This window comes from Lithobates pipiens, unplaced genomic scaffold (genome assembly GCF_037356315.1).
Source record: "Lithobates pipiens isolate NorthernLeopardFrog02 unplaced genomic scaffold, aLitPip1_a1.2 Scaffold_18, whole genome shotgun sequence".
Classification (NCBI taxonomy): Eukaryota; Metazoa; Chordata; class Amphibia; order Anura; family Ranidae; genus Lithobates; species Lithobates pipiens.
The window spans coordinates 74,312,337-74,325,877 of record NW_027507758.1 but is presented as its reverse complement, the minus strand read 5'-3'; the positions used below and the strand labels follow the sequence as shown (position 1 = coordinate 74,325,877).

At 42.7% G+C, this 13,541-nt stretch overlaps 1 protein-coding gene across 1 annotated transcript in view; it reads left to right on the top strand.

Moving 5' to 3' along the window:
- EPRS1 (glutamyl-prolyl-tRNA synthetase 1) overlaps window positions 1-13,541 on the top strand; it is a 128,039-nt gene that overhangs the window by 14,258 nt on the left and 100,240 nt on the right. The window contains 3 exon segments of the mRNA XM_077485785.1: window positions 11,117-11,201; window positions 12,847-12,917; window positions 12,920-12,945. Of these exon segments, the coding sequence (XP_077341911.1) occupies window positions 11,117-11,201; window positions 12,847-12,917; window positions 12,920-12,945 (182 nt within the window).

Here is a 13,541-nt window from a genome sequence, read left to right as displayed (position 1 = left end):
CTTTTTGGTATAATATATTAATAGCCCCAATTTATAAAAAAGCTAATTTTTTTCCTCAGTTTAGGCCGATATGTATTCTTCTGCATATTGTTTGGTAATAAAAATCGCAAAAAAAGTATATATTATTTGTTTGCGCACAGGTTATAGCACATAGCATCTACAAAATAGGGGAAAGATTCATGGCATTTTTATTTATTTTTATTATTATTTTTTTTACTAGTATTGGCGGCGGTCTGCGATTTTTATCGGGGCTGCGACATTAAGGCACACATATCGCACACTTTGACACATTTGTGGGACCATTGGCATTTATACAGCGATCAGTGCTATAAAAATGCATCGATTACTGTGTAAATGTCACTGGCAGGGAAGGGGTTAACACTGGGGAGCGATCAAGGGGTTAACTGTGTTCCCTAGTGTGTGTTCTAACTGTTGGGGGATGGGACTGACTATAGAAGATGACAGATCGTGGTTCCCAGCTCGTAGAAACTCACGATCTCTCTCTCCTCACAGAACTGGGATATGTGTGTTTACACGCATGTCCCTGTTATGCCTCTTGTGCCCGCGATCGCTCGTGCCCGGCGGTCATCGCAACAGCCGGTCACGAGCATAGACACCCCGCTGTGCAGCGGGCGCGCTCGTGCCTGCTATCCCGCTTAAAGGGACCAACGTACAGCTACGATGGTTCGCGGAAGCGTGCCGACCTGCCGCAGTATGATGGCGGCTGGTCGGCAAGGGATTAATTGAAAAAGCTGAAGGTAGAAGCTGATTGGTTACTATGTACAGTTGCTCCAGATTGTTTGTGCTCCAGTTTTAGTAATTTCCCTCCATTGTGTCACTGCCCCACCTCCTGCAGCTTTTTGGATTTTTGTTGAATGTGATCAGATTTGTGACCGCCACCATAATCCATCACCCTCTGTCAGGCCATTTGGGTGCCATTCATTTTGCAATGGCACCTAAATGCGGTGCAGTTCAGCTGCGATTATTGTGACAAATCGCAAAGCTTAGTGCACGAAGAAGCTCCAGCTCCTTTTTGGGCTACAAGCATTGCGTGTTGTGGTTTGTTGCGATTGCTGCACGATAATTGCTGCAAAACCGCACTGCTTTTTATGTGCTATCAAAAATTAAAAATACCCGAACATGCGTGTTGTGATTTCTGCCAGCAATTTCAAATCGCACTGCAGACGCAAAACAAGAACCCAACATGCCAAATGGAGCCTAAATAGAGCTCTGAATGGTAGTAACTACCTGACAGGAATTCCAATCCTTCCCGCTCTAAAAGTAGAAAAAAACATTTTTGGCATGACATACACTTTGTTTTGAAAACATTGTAGTTTTTATTTTTCATCTGTGCTGGAATAGGTCTTTTACCACTTCACCCCCGGAATATTTTACCCCCTTCATGACTAGACCATTTTTTGCGGTACGACACTGCAGTGCTTTAACTGACAATTGCGCAGTTGTTTGATGTTGTACCCAAATAAAATCAATGTAATTTTTTCCCCACAAATAGAGCTTTCTTTTGGTGGTATTTGATCACCTCCTGTGGTTTTTATTTTTTGCACTGTAAACAAGAAAACACAATTTTAGAAAAAAAAAAAAATTTTTTTTTTTTTTTTTTGCTGTCTGCTATAAAACATATCCAATAAAAATATGAAAAAAATTTAATTTCTTCAGCAATTTAGGCTGAAATGTATTCTGCCACATATTTTTGTTTAAAAAAAAATCGCAATAAGCGTATATTGATTGGTTCATTTTGTGCAAACCAAATCAATATACGCTTATTGCGTTTTTATTTTTTTTTACCAAAAATATGTAGTGGATTGCATGTTGGCCTAAACTGATAAAGACATTTTTTTAAATGTATTTTTTTGGGCTATTATAGCAAAAAAAAATATATATATATATATATATATATTATATATATACAGTGGTGTGAAAAAGTGTTTGCCCCCTTCCTCATTTCCTGTTCCTTTGCATGTTTGTCACACTTAAGTGTTTCGGAACATCAAACCAATTTAAACAATAGTCAAGGACAACACAAGTAAACACAAAATGCAATTTGTAAATGAAGGTGTTTATTATTAAAGGTGAAAAAAAATCCAAACCATCATGGCCCTGTGTGAAAAAGTGATTGCCCCCTAAACCTAATAACTGGTTGGGCCACCCTTAGCAGCAACAACTGCAACCAAGCGTTTGCGATAACGTGCAATGAGGCTTTTACAGCGTCCTGGAGGAATTTTGGCCCACTCATCTTTGCAGAATTGTCCTAATTCAGCTACATTAGAGGGTTTTCGAGCATGAACGGCCTTTTTAAGGTCATACCACAACATCTCAATAGGATTCAGGTCAGGACTTTGGCTAGGCCACTCCAAAGTCTTCATTTTGTTTTTCTTCAGCCATTCGGTGGTGGACTTGCTGGTGTGTTTAGGATCATTGTCCTGCTGCAGAACCCAAGATCGTTTCAGCTTGAGTACATGAACAGATGGTCGGACATTCTCCTTCAGGATCTCTTGGTAGACAGCAGAATTCATAGTTCCTTTTATCACGGCAAGTCTTCCAGGTCCTGAAGCAGCAAAACAGCCCCAGACCATCACACTACCACCACCATATTTTACTGTTGGTATAATGTTCTTTTTATGAAATGCAGTGTTCCTTCTACGCCAGATATACTTGGACACACACCTTCCAAAGAGTTCCACTTTTGTCTCATCGGTCCACAGAATGTTGTCCCAAAAGTCTTGGGGATCATCAAGATGTGTTGTGGAGAAATTGAGACGAGCTTTGATGTTCTTTTTGCTCAGCAGTGGTTTTCTCCTTGGAACTCTGCCATGCAGGCCATTTTTGCCCAGTCTTTTCCTGATGGTGGAGGCATGAACACTGACCTTAACTGAGGAAAGTGAGGCCTGCAGTTCCTTGGACGTTGTTGTGGGGTCTTTTGTGACCTCTTGGATGAGTCGTCGCTGCGCTCTTGGGGTAATTTTGGGCGGCCGGCCACTCCTGGGAAGGTTCACCACTGTTCCATGTCTTCGCCATTTGTGGATAATGGCTCTCACTGTGGTTCGCTGGATTCCCAAAGCTTTGGAAATGGCTTTATAACCCTTTCCAGACTGATAGATCTCAATTACTTTCTTTCTCAATTGTTCCTGAATTTCTTTGGGTCTCTGCATGATGTGTAGCTTTTAACCACTTGCTTACTGGGCACTTAAACCCCCCTCAGTCCCAGACCAATTTTCAGCTTTCAGCGCTGATGCACTTTGAGTGACAATTACGCGGTCATACAACACTGTACCCAAATGAAATTTTTATCATTTTTTTTCCCACAAATAGAGCTTTCTTTTGGTGGTATTTAGTTACAGCTCGGAGTTTTATTTTTTGCTAAACAAACAAAAAAAGATGCAAAAAAAAAAAATCATGTTTTAATAGTTTGTTATAAAATTTTGCAAACGGGTCATTTTTCTCCTTCATTGAAGTGCGCTGATTAGGCGGCACTGATAGGCTGCATTGGTGGGCACTGATGGGCTGCATTGGTGGGCACTGATGGGCTGCATTGGTGGGCACTGATGGGCTGCATTGGTGGGCACTGATAGGCTGCACCGGTGGGCACTGATAGGCATAGTTAAGGCGGCACTAATAGGCACAGATAAGGCGGCACTGATGGGCAAAGATGGGCACAGATAAGATGGCACGGATGGGTGGCACGGATAAGTGGCACGGATGGGTGGCACGGATGGGCACTGATAGGTACCACAGATAGATGGGACTGATGGGCTCTGATAGGTGGCTCTGATAGGTGGCTCTGATAGGTGGCACTGCTGGGCACTGATGGGCGGCACTGATGGGCGGCACTGCTGGGCACTGATGGGCGGCACTGGGGTGCAGCACCTTTGAGCAGATTGGGTGGCACTGTGGGTGGCACTGTGGGGTGGCACTGTGGGGTGGCACTATGGGCACTGACGGGGGGCACTTACTTTTGCTTTTATTTAATTTCAGGATGGCACTGCGGGAGGCAGGTGGGCACAGGCAGGTGGCAGGTGGTCCCTTGTATTGATGGCCGTGATCGGGACTGATGTCCCGATCACGGCCGCCGGTGATCGGCTTTTTTTTTCTCTCCTCGCGCTGTCAGCGCGAGGAGGAATAATAGCCGATTACCGGCTCCGTTCTATCACATGATCAGCTGTCATTGGCTGACAGCTGATCACGTGATAAGGGGTCGGGATCGACCCCTTACACGGATCGGTGATCAGGCGAGTCTCACGGACTCGCCGATCACAGAGCGCGCCGCGCGCGCCCCTCAGGGGGCGCGCAGGCCGCTCGTAACCGGGACTACGTCAATAGACGTAGTCCCGGAAATGTAGGTCCGCGCTAATGCCGTCATTTGGCAATAGCGCGGATCTGAAGTGGTTAAGGATCTTCTGGTGGACCTTACTGTGTCAAGCAGCTCCTATTTAAGTGATGCCTTGATTGTGAACAGGTGTGGCAATAATCAGGCCTGGGTGTGGCTAGAGAAATTGAACTCAGGTGTGGACAACCACAGTTATAGTATGTTTTAACAAGGGGGGCAATCACTTTTTCACACAGGGCCATGATGGTTTGGATTTTTTTTCACCTTTAATAATAAACACCTTCATTTACAAATTGCATTTTGTGTTTACTTGTGTTGTCCTTGACTATTGTTTAAATTGGTTTGATGTTCCGAAACACTTAAGTGTGACAAACGTGCAAAGGAACAGGAAATGAGGAAGGGGGCAAACACTTTTTCACACCACTGTATATATAAAAATTTTTTTTTCAAAATTGTCTTTTTTTGGTTTTAGCGCAAAAAATAAAAACCTCAAAGGTGATCAAATACCACCAAAAGAAAGCTCTTTTTGTGGGAAATGAAGGACATCAATTTTGTTTGGGTACAGCGTCGCAAGACCTCGCAGTTGTCAGTTAAAGCGACGCAGTGCCGTATCGCAAAAAATGGCCTGGTCATTAGGGGGAGATCCTTCCGGTCCTTAAGTGGTTCAAGACCTAAAATGACTTGCACATCTTGCCAACAGGGCATCATTTCTACTTTTGTTTTACCTAAATCGATCTTGGCTGATTAATGGACGGAGCAATGCATAATGCAACACGGCTTACAGTCCTAAAATCAAGCCAAACAGCCATTTGGAAAGATTCTAATGGCCTCTGTAATCGGTTCTCCTTTTATTATTGATGGCGATTTAGCTGCTCTCCATTAGCGCTGCATTCTAGGATGTTCCATAGCAATAAATGTTACCGTATCTCACTGGGCGTGTTTCTGATATTGTATTTTGGATCATATATCCAGTATTACAAGAGAAAAAAAAAAAATTTGGCTGATGCTACCAATAAGCTTTTCAGATGGCATATACTGTGTGTGTGTGTGTGTGTGTGTGTGTGTGTGTGTATATATATATATATATATATATATATATATATATATATATATATATATATATATATGATTAAAGTGAGACTCCAGACAGATTTCTTTTTTTTTCACAATACAAAGGATGAGGGGAAATCTAATTTACAGAAACTGTCATCAACACCTACAGTCAGTTTCTTATTTAAAAATGACTACATATATACACTGCTCAAAAAAATTAAAGGAACACTTTTTAATCTGAGTATAGCATAAAGTCAAATAAACTCCTGGGATATTGATCTAGTCAGGTAAGTAGCATAGGGGGTTATTAATCAGTTTCAGCTGCTTTGGTGTTAATGAAATTAACAGGTGCACTAGACGGGCAACAATGGCATGGCCAACATGGTTTTACAGGTGGAGGGCACTGATACCTTTTTTTTTTTTTCCCTATTCATCTTTTATTTATTTTATTTTTTTTGCTAGTTTTGCATTCAGTTACTACAGGTAGCATGAGGCGATACCTGGACCCTATAGAGCTGTGATGGTGAACCTTGACACCCCAGATGTTTTAGAACTACTTTTCCCATGATGCTCTTGCACTCTGCAGTGTAGTTGCGCATCATGGGAAATGTAGTTCCAAAACATCTGGGGCTGCCAAGGTTCACCATCACTGCTGTAGAGGTTGCACACTCAGTCCAGCTCCTCCAGGATGGCACATCAATACGTGCCATTGCCAGATGGACGTTATGTTTTAGTCCATCCGATGCCGCTAGGTTGCGCCTCAGTCTGTTCAGGAGCTCAGTGATGCCCTGGTGTAGATCCGGGAGGAAATATCCCAGGACACCATCCGTCGTCTCATTAGGAGCTTGCCCCAACGTTATCCGGCATGTATATAAGCACGTGGTGGCCATACAAACTACTATATATAATGTGTGTATGTATATATAGATATAGATGGCTATATCTAGTATATCATACACAAATACAGCCAGTGTAGCAGCGCTGTGGATTCTTCCTCTAACTCTGTCCTTCAATGACCTCACTCATTCAGAAATTTGGAAACAAGCTCCTAAATTAGGCTGCCATCCACACATAGCAGAGGCCGTTCTTCTACCGATTTTGTATTGTGAAACTGTTAACGTGACCTGCTTTGCTGCTTATGAGTATTCACAATATGTTCCCCATCAGATGTCCTTTTGTGTAATGTGGATGGTATATTACGCTTTAATAGCTTTAATAGGGTACCTTTTATGTCATTTTAATTACATGTTTCATTGTGGAATAGTTATTAGGGACTTTGGCAATGCATGTAAAGTGAACATTTCTCGCTGTCAGTTACCAGAATGCGCAGTCTGGCCTGAGTCCCATAGGCTTGTTCCAGGTCGATGGCAAAGTTCTTCATAAGTTCTAATGCCTTCCTGGTAGGAATGGGGCTACATTGTTGTGTCCAGGGGCTGGGCTGAAAGAAGCCTGCGGTGTACGTGCCCCTGGAGTGGCATTCCAGGGGTGCCAAAAGGCCCGCCATGGTGTGGCACTTTGGGACTAAATCCCTTATCCACTTCCCCTTCCTCTTTGTTTTGTATTATATTATTATTATTTTACATAATTTATATAGCACCAATAATTTGCACAACGCTTCACACCGTTTTGTTTGTCACAAAATGTTTTGCATAGCTCTGTATTCACTTTCACTTCCCGATTTGTAGTAGGGTCTTGGGCTTAACCTGAAAATCTTGGGGGGGGGGGGGGGAGGCGTGGCATGTGACTTTTTTTAGTCAGGCTCTCCCCCTCCCATGGTGTTCCTCTTCTGGGAAGCCCCACCTAGTACAGAGGTGCGCCTTGCCTGGGGCAAAGAAAGGGTTGTGCCAGGTGACGGCCGGATTGACCAGTGCTTGTAAGGAGTTTTGTGCCCTGGGGGATCAGGGCTAGGGTCCTTCCTCTTCAGAGGAGAGCCATGTGTATGCCCTGTGTACTTTTGTAAGCTCACTTTTTATATGTACCGCTTGTTACAAGTTGTGAGTGTGTTCCACTACACTGCAGAACCGCAGCTTTCTTAACTGGTGCACCCCCTCCTTTAACACTGTGTATACCATACCTGGCTGCTGCTCCGGGAGGCTACTCCAGTGATCTCCATTTGCTTCCAGGTCCTGTTCTGAAAAGCCACCCTGATGCATTGTGAAGACAGGAGGTCGGCCGCTCAGCAAGAACACTATTCAGAGAATGCTTTGCATTTTCTGGTAGGACAAGGTGGATTGGAAGGACAGTGGTGTCCCGCTCTTACTGTAAAACCTCTGACGCATCCAGGTTTGTTGGATACCAGTGCTATGGTTTCTACCTCCCATTGTGTGTCCCTATAAAACTGTAATGGTCAACTTGTGATACCACAGAAATCGGCAGGGGTCATGTATGTCAATTAGGGCTGAAACAACTAATCGATTAATCGACAACTAATCGATAATGAATCGATTACTATTTTCATAATCAATTAATCGGGCAGTAACCCAATGGGGTTAAAAAAAAACTAAAATTAGCCCTTTATAGTACAAAAATAGCAAATAATCGCTACTGTAAATATTACTTTCACAGTTCTACAGTAAAAAAATGAACCCCTTACAGTAGTGATTATCTGCTTTTTGTTGTACTATAAAGGGCTACTTTTAGTTTTTAACCCCATTATGTTACTAAACGTCTTAGATCTGGTTCACATCTATGTGTTTTTTGGTGCTTTTTGCAGAAACACACTACAGTTCATTTACATGGTTTCCTATGGGACACGTTCACATCTGTGCTTTTTTTCAGCCGATGTGTATATGGAAAAGGTCAGGGACTTTTTTTTTTTTAACGCAAAACAGTACTTTTTTTGGTTCCATGTACTTCAATGGAGAAGCTGCAGAAAAGCATGTAATGGGTTTTGCAGCAATTTGTGTTTTTTTTTTTTTTTTTTTATCTGCCCAACAACAAATTGGCCAAAAAAAATGCAAAGACTCAAATCACAGCAAAATCACATGCGCAAAAATCAAAACGCACATCAAAAAGCGCTGCAGAAACAGATCAAAAGCAAATGGCATACCGAGGCTTATGCTGGCCACACAGATCAATTTTCAGACTAAAAATCTTTGTGCATTCGCTGAATGAAAAGAATGTTGTTTGAAATTTTCACTTGTTTTTAACATTCTGTTTTTAAAATGAATGTAATTTCTGAACGAAAACCACATACACTGTCTGAAAATTCCTTTCAACAAGTAGGGAGGCGCGCTGGGAGGGTAAGTGTCATTATTTTAAAAGTCAGCAGCTGCAGTATTTGTAGCTGCTGGCTTTTAAAAAAAAAAAAAACGGCAGAACTCCCGGCGGAACTCCTGGCGGACTCCCGCTTTAAGAATAAATTGCTTTTTTTTAACGTTGCATATTTAACTAAATTATACACCACACTTTTTTTTTTTTTTTTTTAAGGTTATTTACAGATTAATCAATTAATCGAAACAATAATCGGCCAACTAATCGATTATGAAAATAATCGTTTAGTTGTAGCCCTAATGTCAATTAGAACAATTCATTAACAGGTTGGCTGGTTCAATTATCTTTCTTTGCAGTGACCAAGTTGTTTTAATTTGAACAGTTTTGATGCAACCGGAAATTTTGTAGAAGGCATATACACTGGGTGTGTGCAAAAATGAGTTCTCGTGAGCCATTAATCAACAGAAGATGCAGAATTTGCACTGGTAGAACCTGTTTTTTTTTTTGTTTTTTTTTATATACAAAAGGTTTAAAGTAGAAGGAATTGTTCAGATCATCCAGTGGTACAAATTACATCCATATCACTGTTGGCAATACACTGTACATAAATGTAATAAAATAATAAAAACTCCATGAAAAGAAAGTAAAACTGTGGCCAGGCTATGGGCATTGCATGTATAACCAAACTTTTTTTCTTTAGTCTTGGATAGAGTATGAACAGATTCAAACCGTTGGCAGTTTTTTGATGAAATTTTTCTTCATTTCCTATCCCAGATATGCAACAGGAAGTCATAGGAAATCTCCTAAAGTGGTGGGATTTCTTCTTCGACTCTTATACTGATGCATTTTTGGGGTAAAAAAGAAAAATACTTGAAAAATGTATCCCTTTGAAACCTAAGAAGCTCTTTACACCAATACTGCAAGTGTAGTGTGCTTTTAAAGGTCCTGCGTGCTGCATCCTTCTTTTTTTTATTTTTCCCCATCCCCTGGGGCCGGGTTTATGCACTCCTCGCTTCCCCTCATTGGCTACAGAGTACTGGCAGATGAGCCAAAACTTTCACATGGTGTCCTGTTGGAGAAAATTTCTGTAAAAAAAACAAAACACTAAAGTTGATTTTTTGGCACATAAGTGCACTTTATCACCCAATATTTTGGTATAATATAAAAAATGAGGTTGTACCGAGCAAATCAATACCCAACACGTCAGACCTTAAAGTGGTCGTTACCCCACTTTCAGAAATGTACATATTCCATTCTGTTTCTAATGCAGTGCCCCCCTGTCTCCTGTGCTATCAAAAAAAGAAAAAAAACCTCCTTCACTGTTTCTCACGACGGCTCCCGTGGGGCTGAGATTTCCCCACTGACGTCAGTGGGACGCGAGGAGACCTGGTCGGTCATGTGATTGCTGGGAGCTGCCATGAGATGCGGTAAAGGAGGAAAATAGATATGGGGACAGAGGAAACAGACACAGGATTGCAGCCTGCTGATGATGGACGCATGCAAGCAGTCTATGATGTCAGGGCTCAGCAGCCATGATTATCGAGGTCTGTTTGCAGAGAGGAGGGTATAGCCAGGCAAGATCAGCCAGGTGTTACAGGGTGCCAAATTACACAGCACAAGCACAATGCCAATCTCTGACTGTACAGTTGATTCATTCACACAGATCTGTGAATGAACTGCAAGTCCCATGTGACACCATGGTAGACAAATGGAAAACAAATGTGACAACTTGTAGTCCACTGACACTTCCTCCAGCTCTCCGGAAAGCCTGTACAGAGGTAGAGACAGAGGGCTGGATGAAGAGTCTGCAGGGGCCTGGCATTGCACCCGCCATACACTGATCACCATTGCAATGCAGTTGTACACATTTTTTTGGGGGGGGGGGGCTGTGGGTGGTAATAACTGGAGAGGTGGAGGGAATGGGTGGGCAGTGGGGGTTCTGATGCTCTGCATGATGGAGAAGTGGGGCACTGGCACTCTGTGTAGGGGAAAGGGGGCACTAATGCCCTGAGGGGGGGGGGGGGGGGCGGGGACACTGGGGGGCTGAAGGAGCTATGTGGGTGCTGGTTTTTCCTTTAAGACAGGCTCAGGCAGGAAACATACTGTTTGTAACTGAATTACGTTTTTACAGAAGAATCTTTCAGAAGAACAGGGATTGTATGACAATAGCAGCTTGTTCAGGTGAGAAGGGCTAAGATTCAGTCTCGCCACTTTCCACGGCCTTCCAACAGCGGCAGCACTTTTCACTGATGTTTTAGACGGACATCGGGTCCGCCAGACAGAAAAAAACAGGATAAAATCCCTGCAATGTTTTTTTTTTTTTTTTTCCTCAACAAAAGTTGTTACTCTTTAAGGCTCTATGTAAATGTCATGAGTATAGTGTTTTTCAAAAACAAAGTACCAGCTTAAAAAGCTATTGCAGTCATTTTTTTATTTTTTTTCAGAACTGGAATGGACGGCAGTCCTATACAGTTTTTGTAATGCTGTTGTGTCATTTTCTTGCAGCTGTACTATGGACTGTGGACCATCTTAAAGGCAAAGTAGAGATCCATGTGGAGGATGGGAAGGAGACTGTCCTGCGAGAGTCAGAGTGAGTGTCAGCTCTTTGCCATTATGAATGCCCCTGTTATTTTTCTTCATCTCAGTTGTGGTGCTAATCATGTATGATGTGAACGATGACATGGAGCCTGGTACACGTTCCTCACACTCATTGCGTGCTCCCCGCACTGCTCCCCAAGCCCACCCAGTTGTGTAAAAATAGCAAATGAATATTCACTATAATTTCCTGATTCTCCTCGTGGCTAATCAGGAAGAGGGAGGAAACTTGTTTCCCGATTGGCTGAAAGGAGAAGCATTCCAATTGGTCTAGGAGGAGGAGAGAGGAGATGCATGGTGGAAGACACTGTGATACAGAGGAGGAGACGCAGGGGAAGCTGCTCCATAGATGGTTCAAGTGCCGGGCTGGTAACTGCCCGACCTGGGGGGGGGGGGGGGGCGACTGTGGGTGTTTTGCCACCATCCTCCTCTCCACCCCCAATAAAATTTAACACCTGCCGCCACTGTTTTCCACTGAATGCAGGTTCATGCTGGGAGGCAGAGCTAGCAGAGCATCGTATGTAAAATAAGCATCTAATGTACTTGTATTTAGATGTGTACAATTCAAATGCATATGCATCAATAATCTGCAGACCTGGATGCAGCAGTGTCCCCCTTTTTTTTTTTTTTTTTTTTTTTTTTATTTGTTTGTTTTTTTTGTGCAGCTAAACATAGTATGCATCTTCATATCTCTATATGGGCTAATTGATTACTATCACTTTAGGTTTAGATGCGTACAAAACTATCTTCTGTACACCTCTAACAGCCCTTTATCAGAAGACTGTAAAAATCCCATCAATGCCGGGTGTCATGGATCTGCGCTCTGAGGGGTGTCAGCATGGCTCCCGGCACAGTAATGATGCAAAGCGCAGCACTAAAGTCATCACTGCTCTTTGGATCATTGAGGATCCTCTCTCTGCAAAACCAGGTGAAGAAAAAAGAGACCCCCATCTCATGATCCAAAGATGGCTGAAAATGGTTGAAATTGTTCATTTGAACAACTAACTTTTATTTCTGGTTCTTGATTAGGGATGAGCTCCGGCGTGTTCACATACTCCATGTGCTGAGCCCGCCAGGAAGTCGGCGCAGTGCTGCGCTAATCACAGGTAGTGAGACCATGCCCCGATGCCCGGCTGCAGAGATGAGGCAATGTCTCACTGCCTGTGATTAGCGCAGTGCTGCACCGACTTCCTGGCGGGCTCCTAATGTGGGAGCATGTGAACACGCCGGAGCTCATCCTTTTTCTTGGTGCATAATCTGAATAAAAGATGCGTGGATTCTGTCTGCAGTGGTGCAGTCAGTTTTTATTGAGTGTGCTGGATAGTGAATATTTTGCTGTCATCTTATAGTTCTCAATCTCCAGTGCTGAGATTTCTGTTTCTTCCACATGGAAATAATGAGTGCATGTCATAGTTGTACTCTGGTATTAGTCTAGATTATTATTGTAGATCACTGATAATCGATAGGATGCCGTCAGACACTGTAATCTAAAGCTAACCAGTGGGGATATCTTGCTGCTGGAGTTCTTAGGAGATTTATGAGACCAACACCTGATTTAACATTTCTGCAGCCATGCAAACTTATAATAACTGTGACTGGGGTAGCCCTATAATATCCGGGGATTTTTTTTTCTCTTGCAGAGGAGTAACCTTCAATGATGTGAACTCCATTATCCGGTACTTGGCCCGACTTGCTCCAGAAGCTGGACTGTACGCTCAAATCTGATGGAGCAGACAGAGGTATGAGAGACGTATGAGCAATAGTCGCATGACTGCGTGTTTACAGGCCTCCGGGCTTCTTTATAGATTTATTTTGGAAGGTAAACTAATTTGTTTTATAAAAACTAAAACCAAGAAAACAGTCGGGTTAATTCCTGTCTGTGCCCCTGTTCAAGAGATTCATCTCATCGGCCCCGATAATATTGTCACATGGTAGAGAGAGATGAATTGTCAGTTCAGATCCGCCTAAAAAACTGACAGGCGGATCTGAACGGTCCACACGTGAAAAGGGGCCAAAGGTGGTAAAATAACAATTCATGAGAAAATAGACTTTAACCACTTCAGCTCCGGAAAGGTTTTACCCCCTTCCTAACCAGGCTATTTTTTGAAAAACGGCACTGCGTTACTTTGACTGACAAATGCGTGGTCATGCGATGCTGTGCCCTAATAAAATTGATATCCCTTTTTCCCCCCTCACAGATGGAGCTTTCTTTTGGTGCTATTTGATCACCTCCTGCGTTTTTCATTTTTTGTGCTATAAACAAAAAAAACTACGGTATTTTGAAAAAAAAAACTATTGTTTACTTTCTGCTATAAAACCCTCAACTTTCCTCATC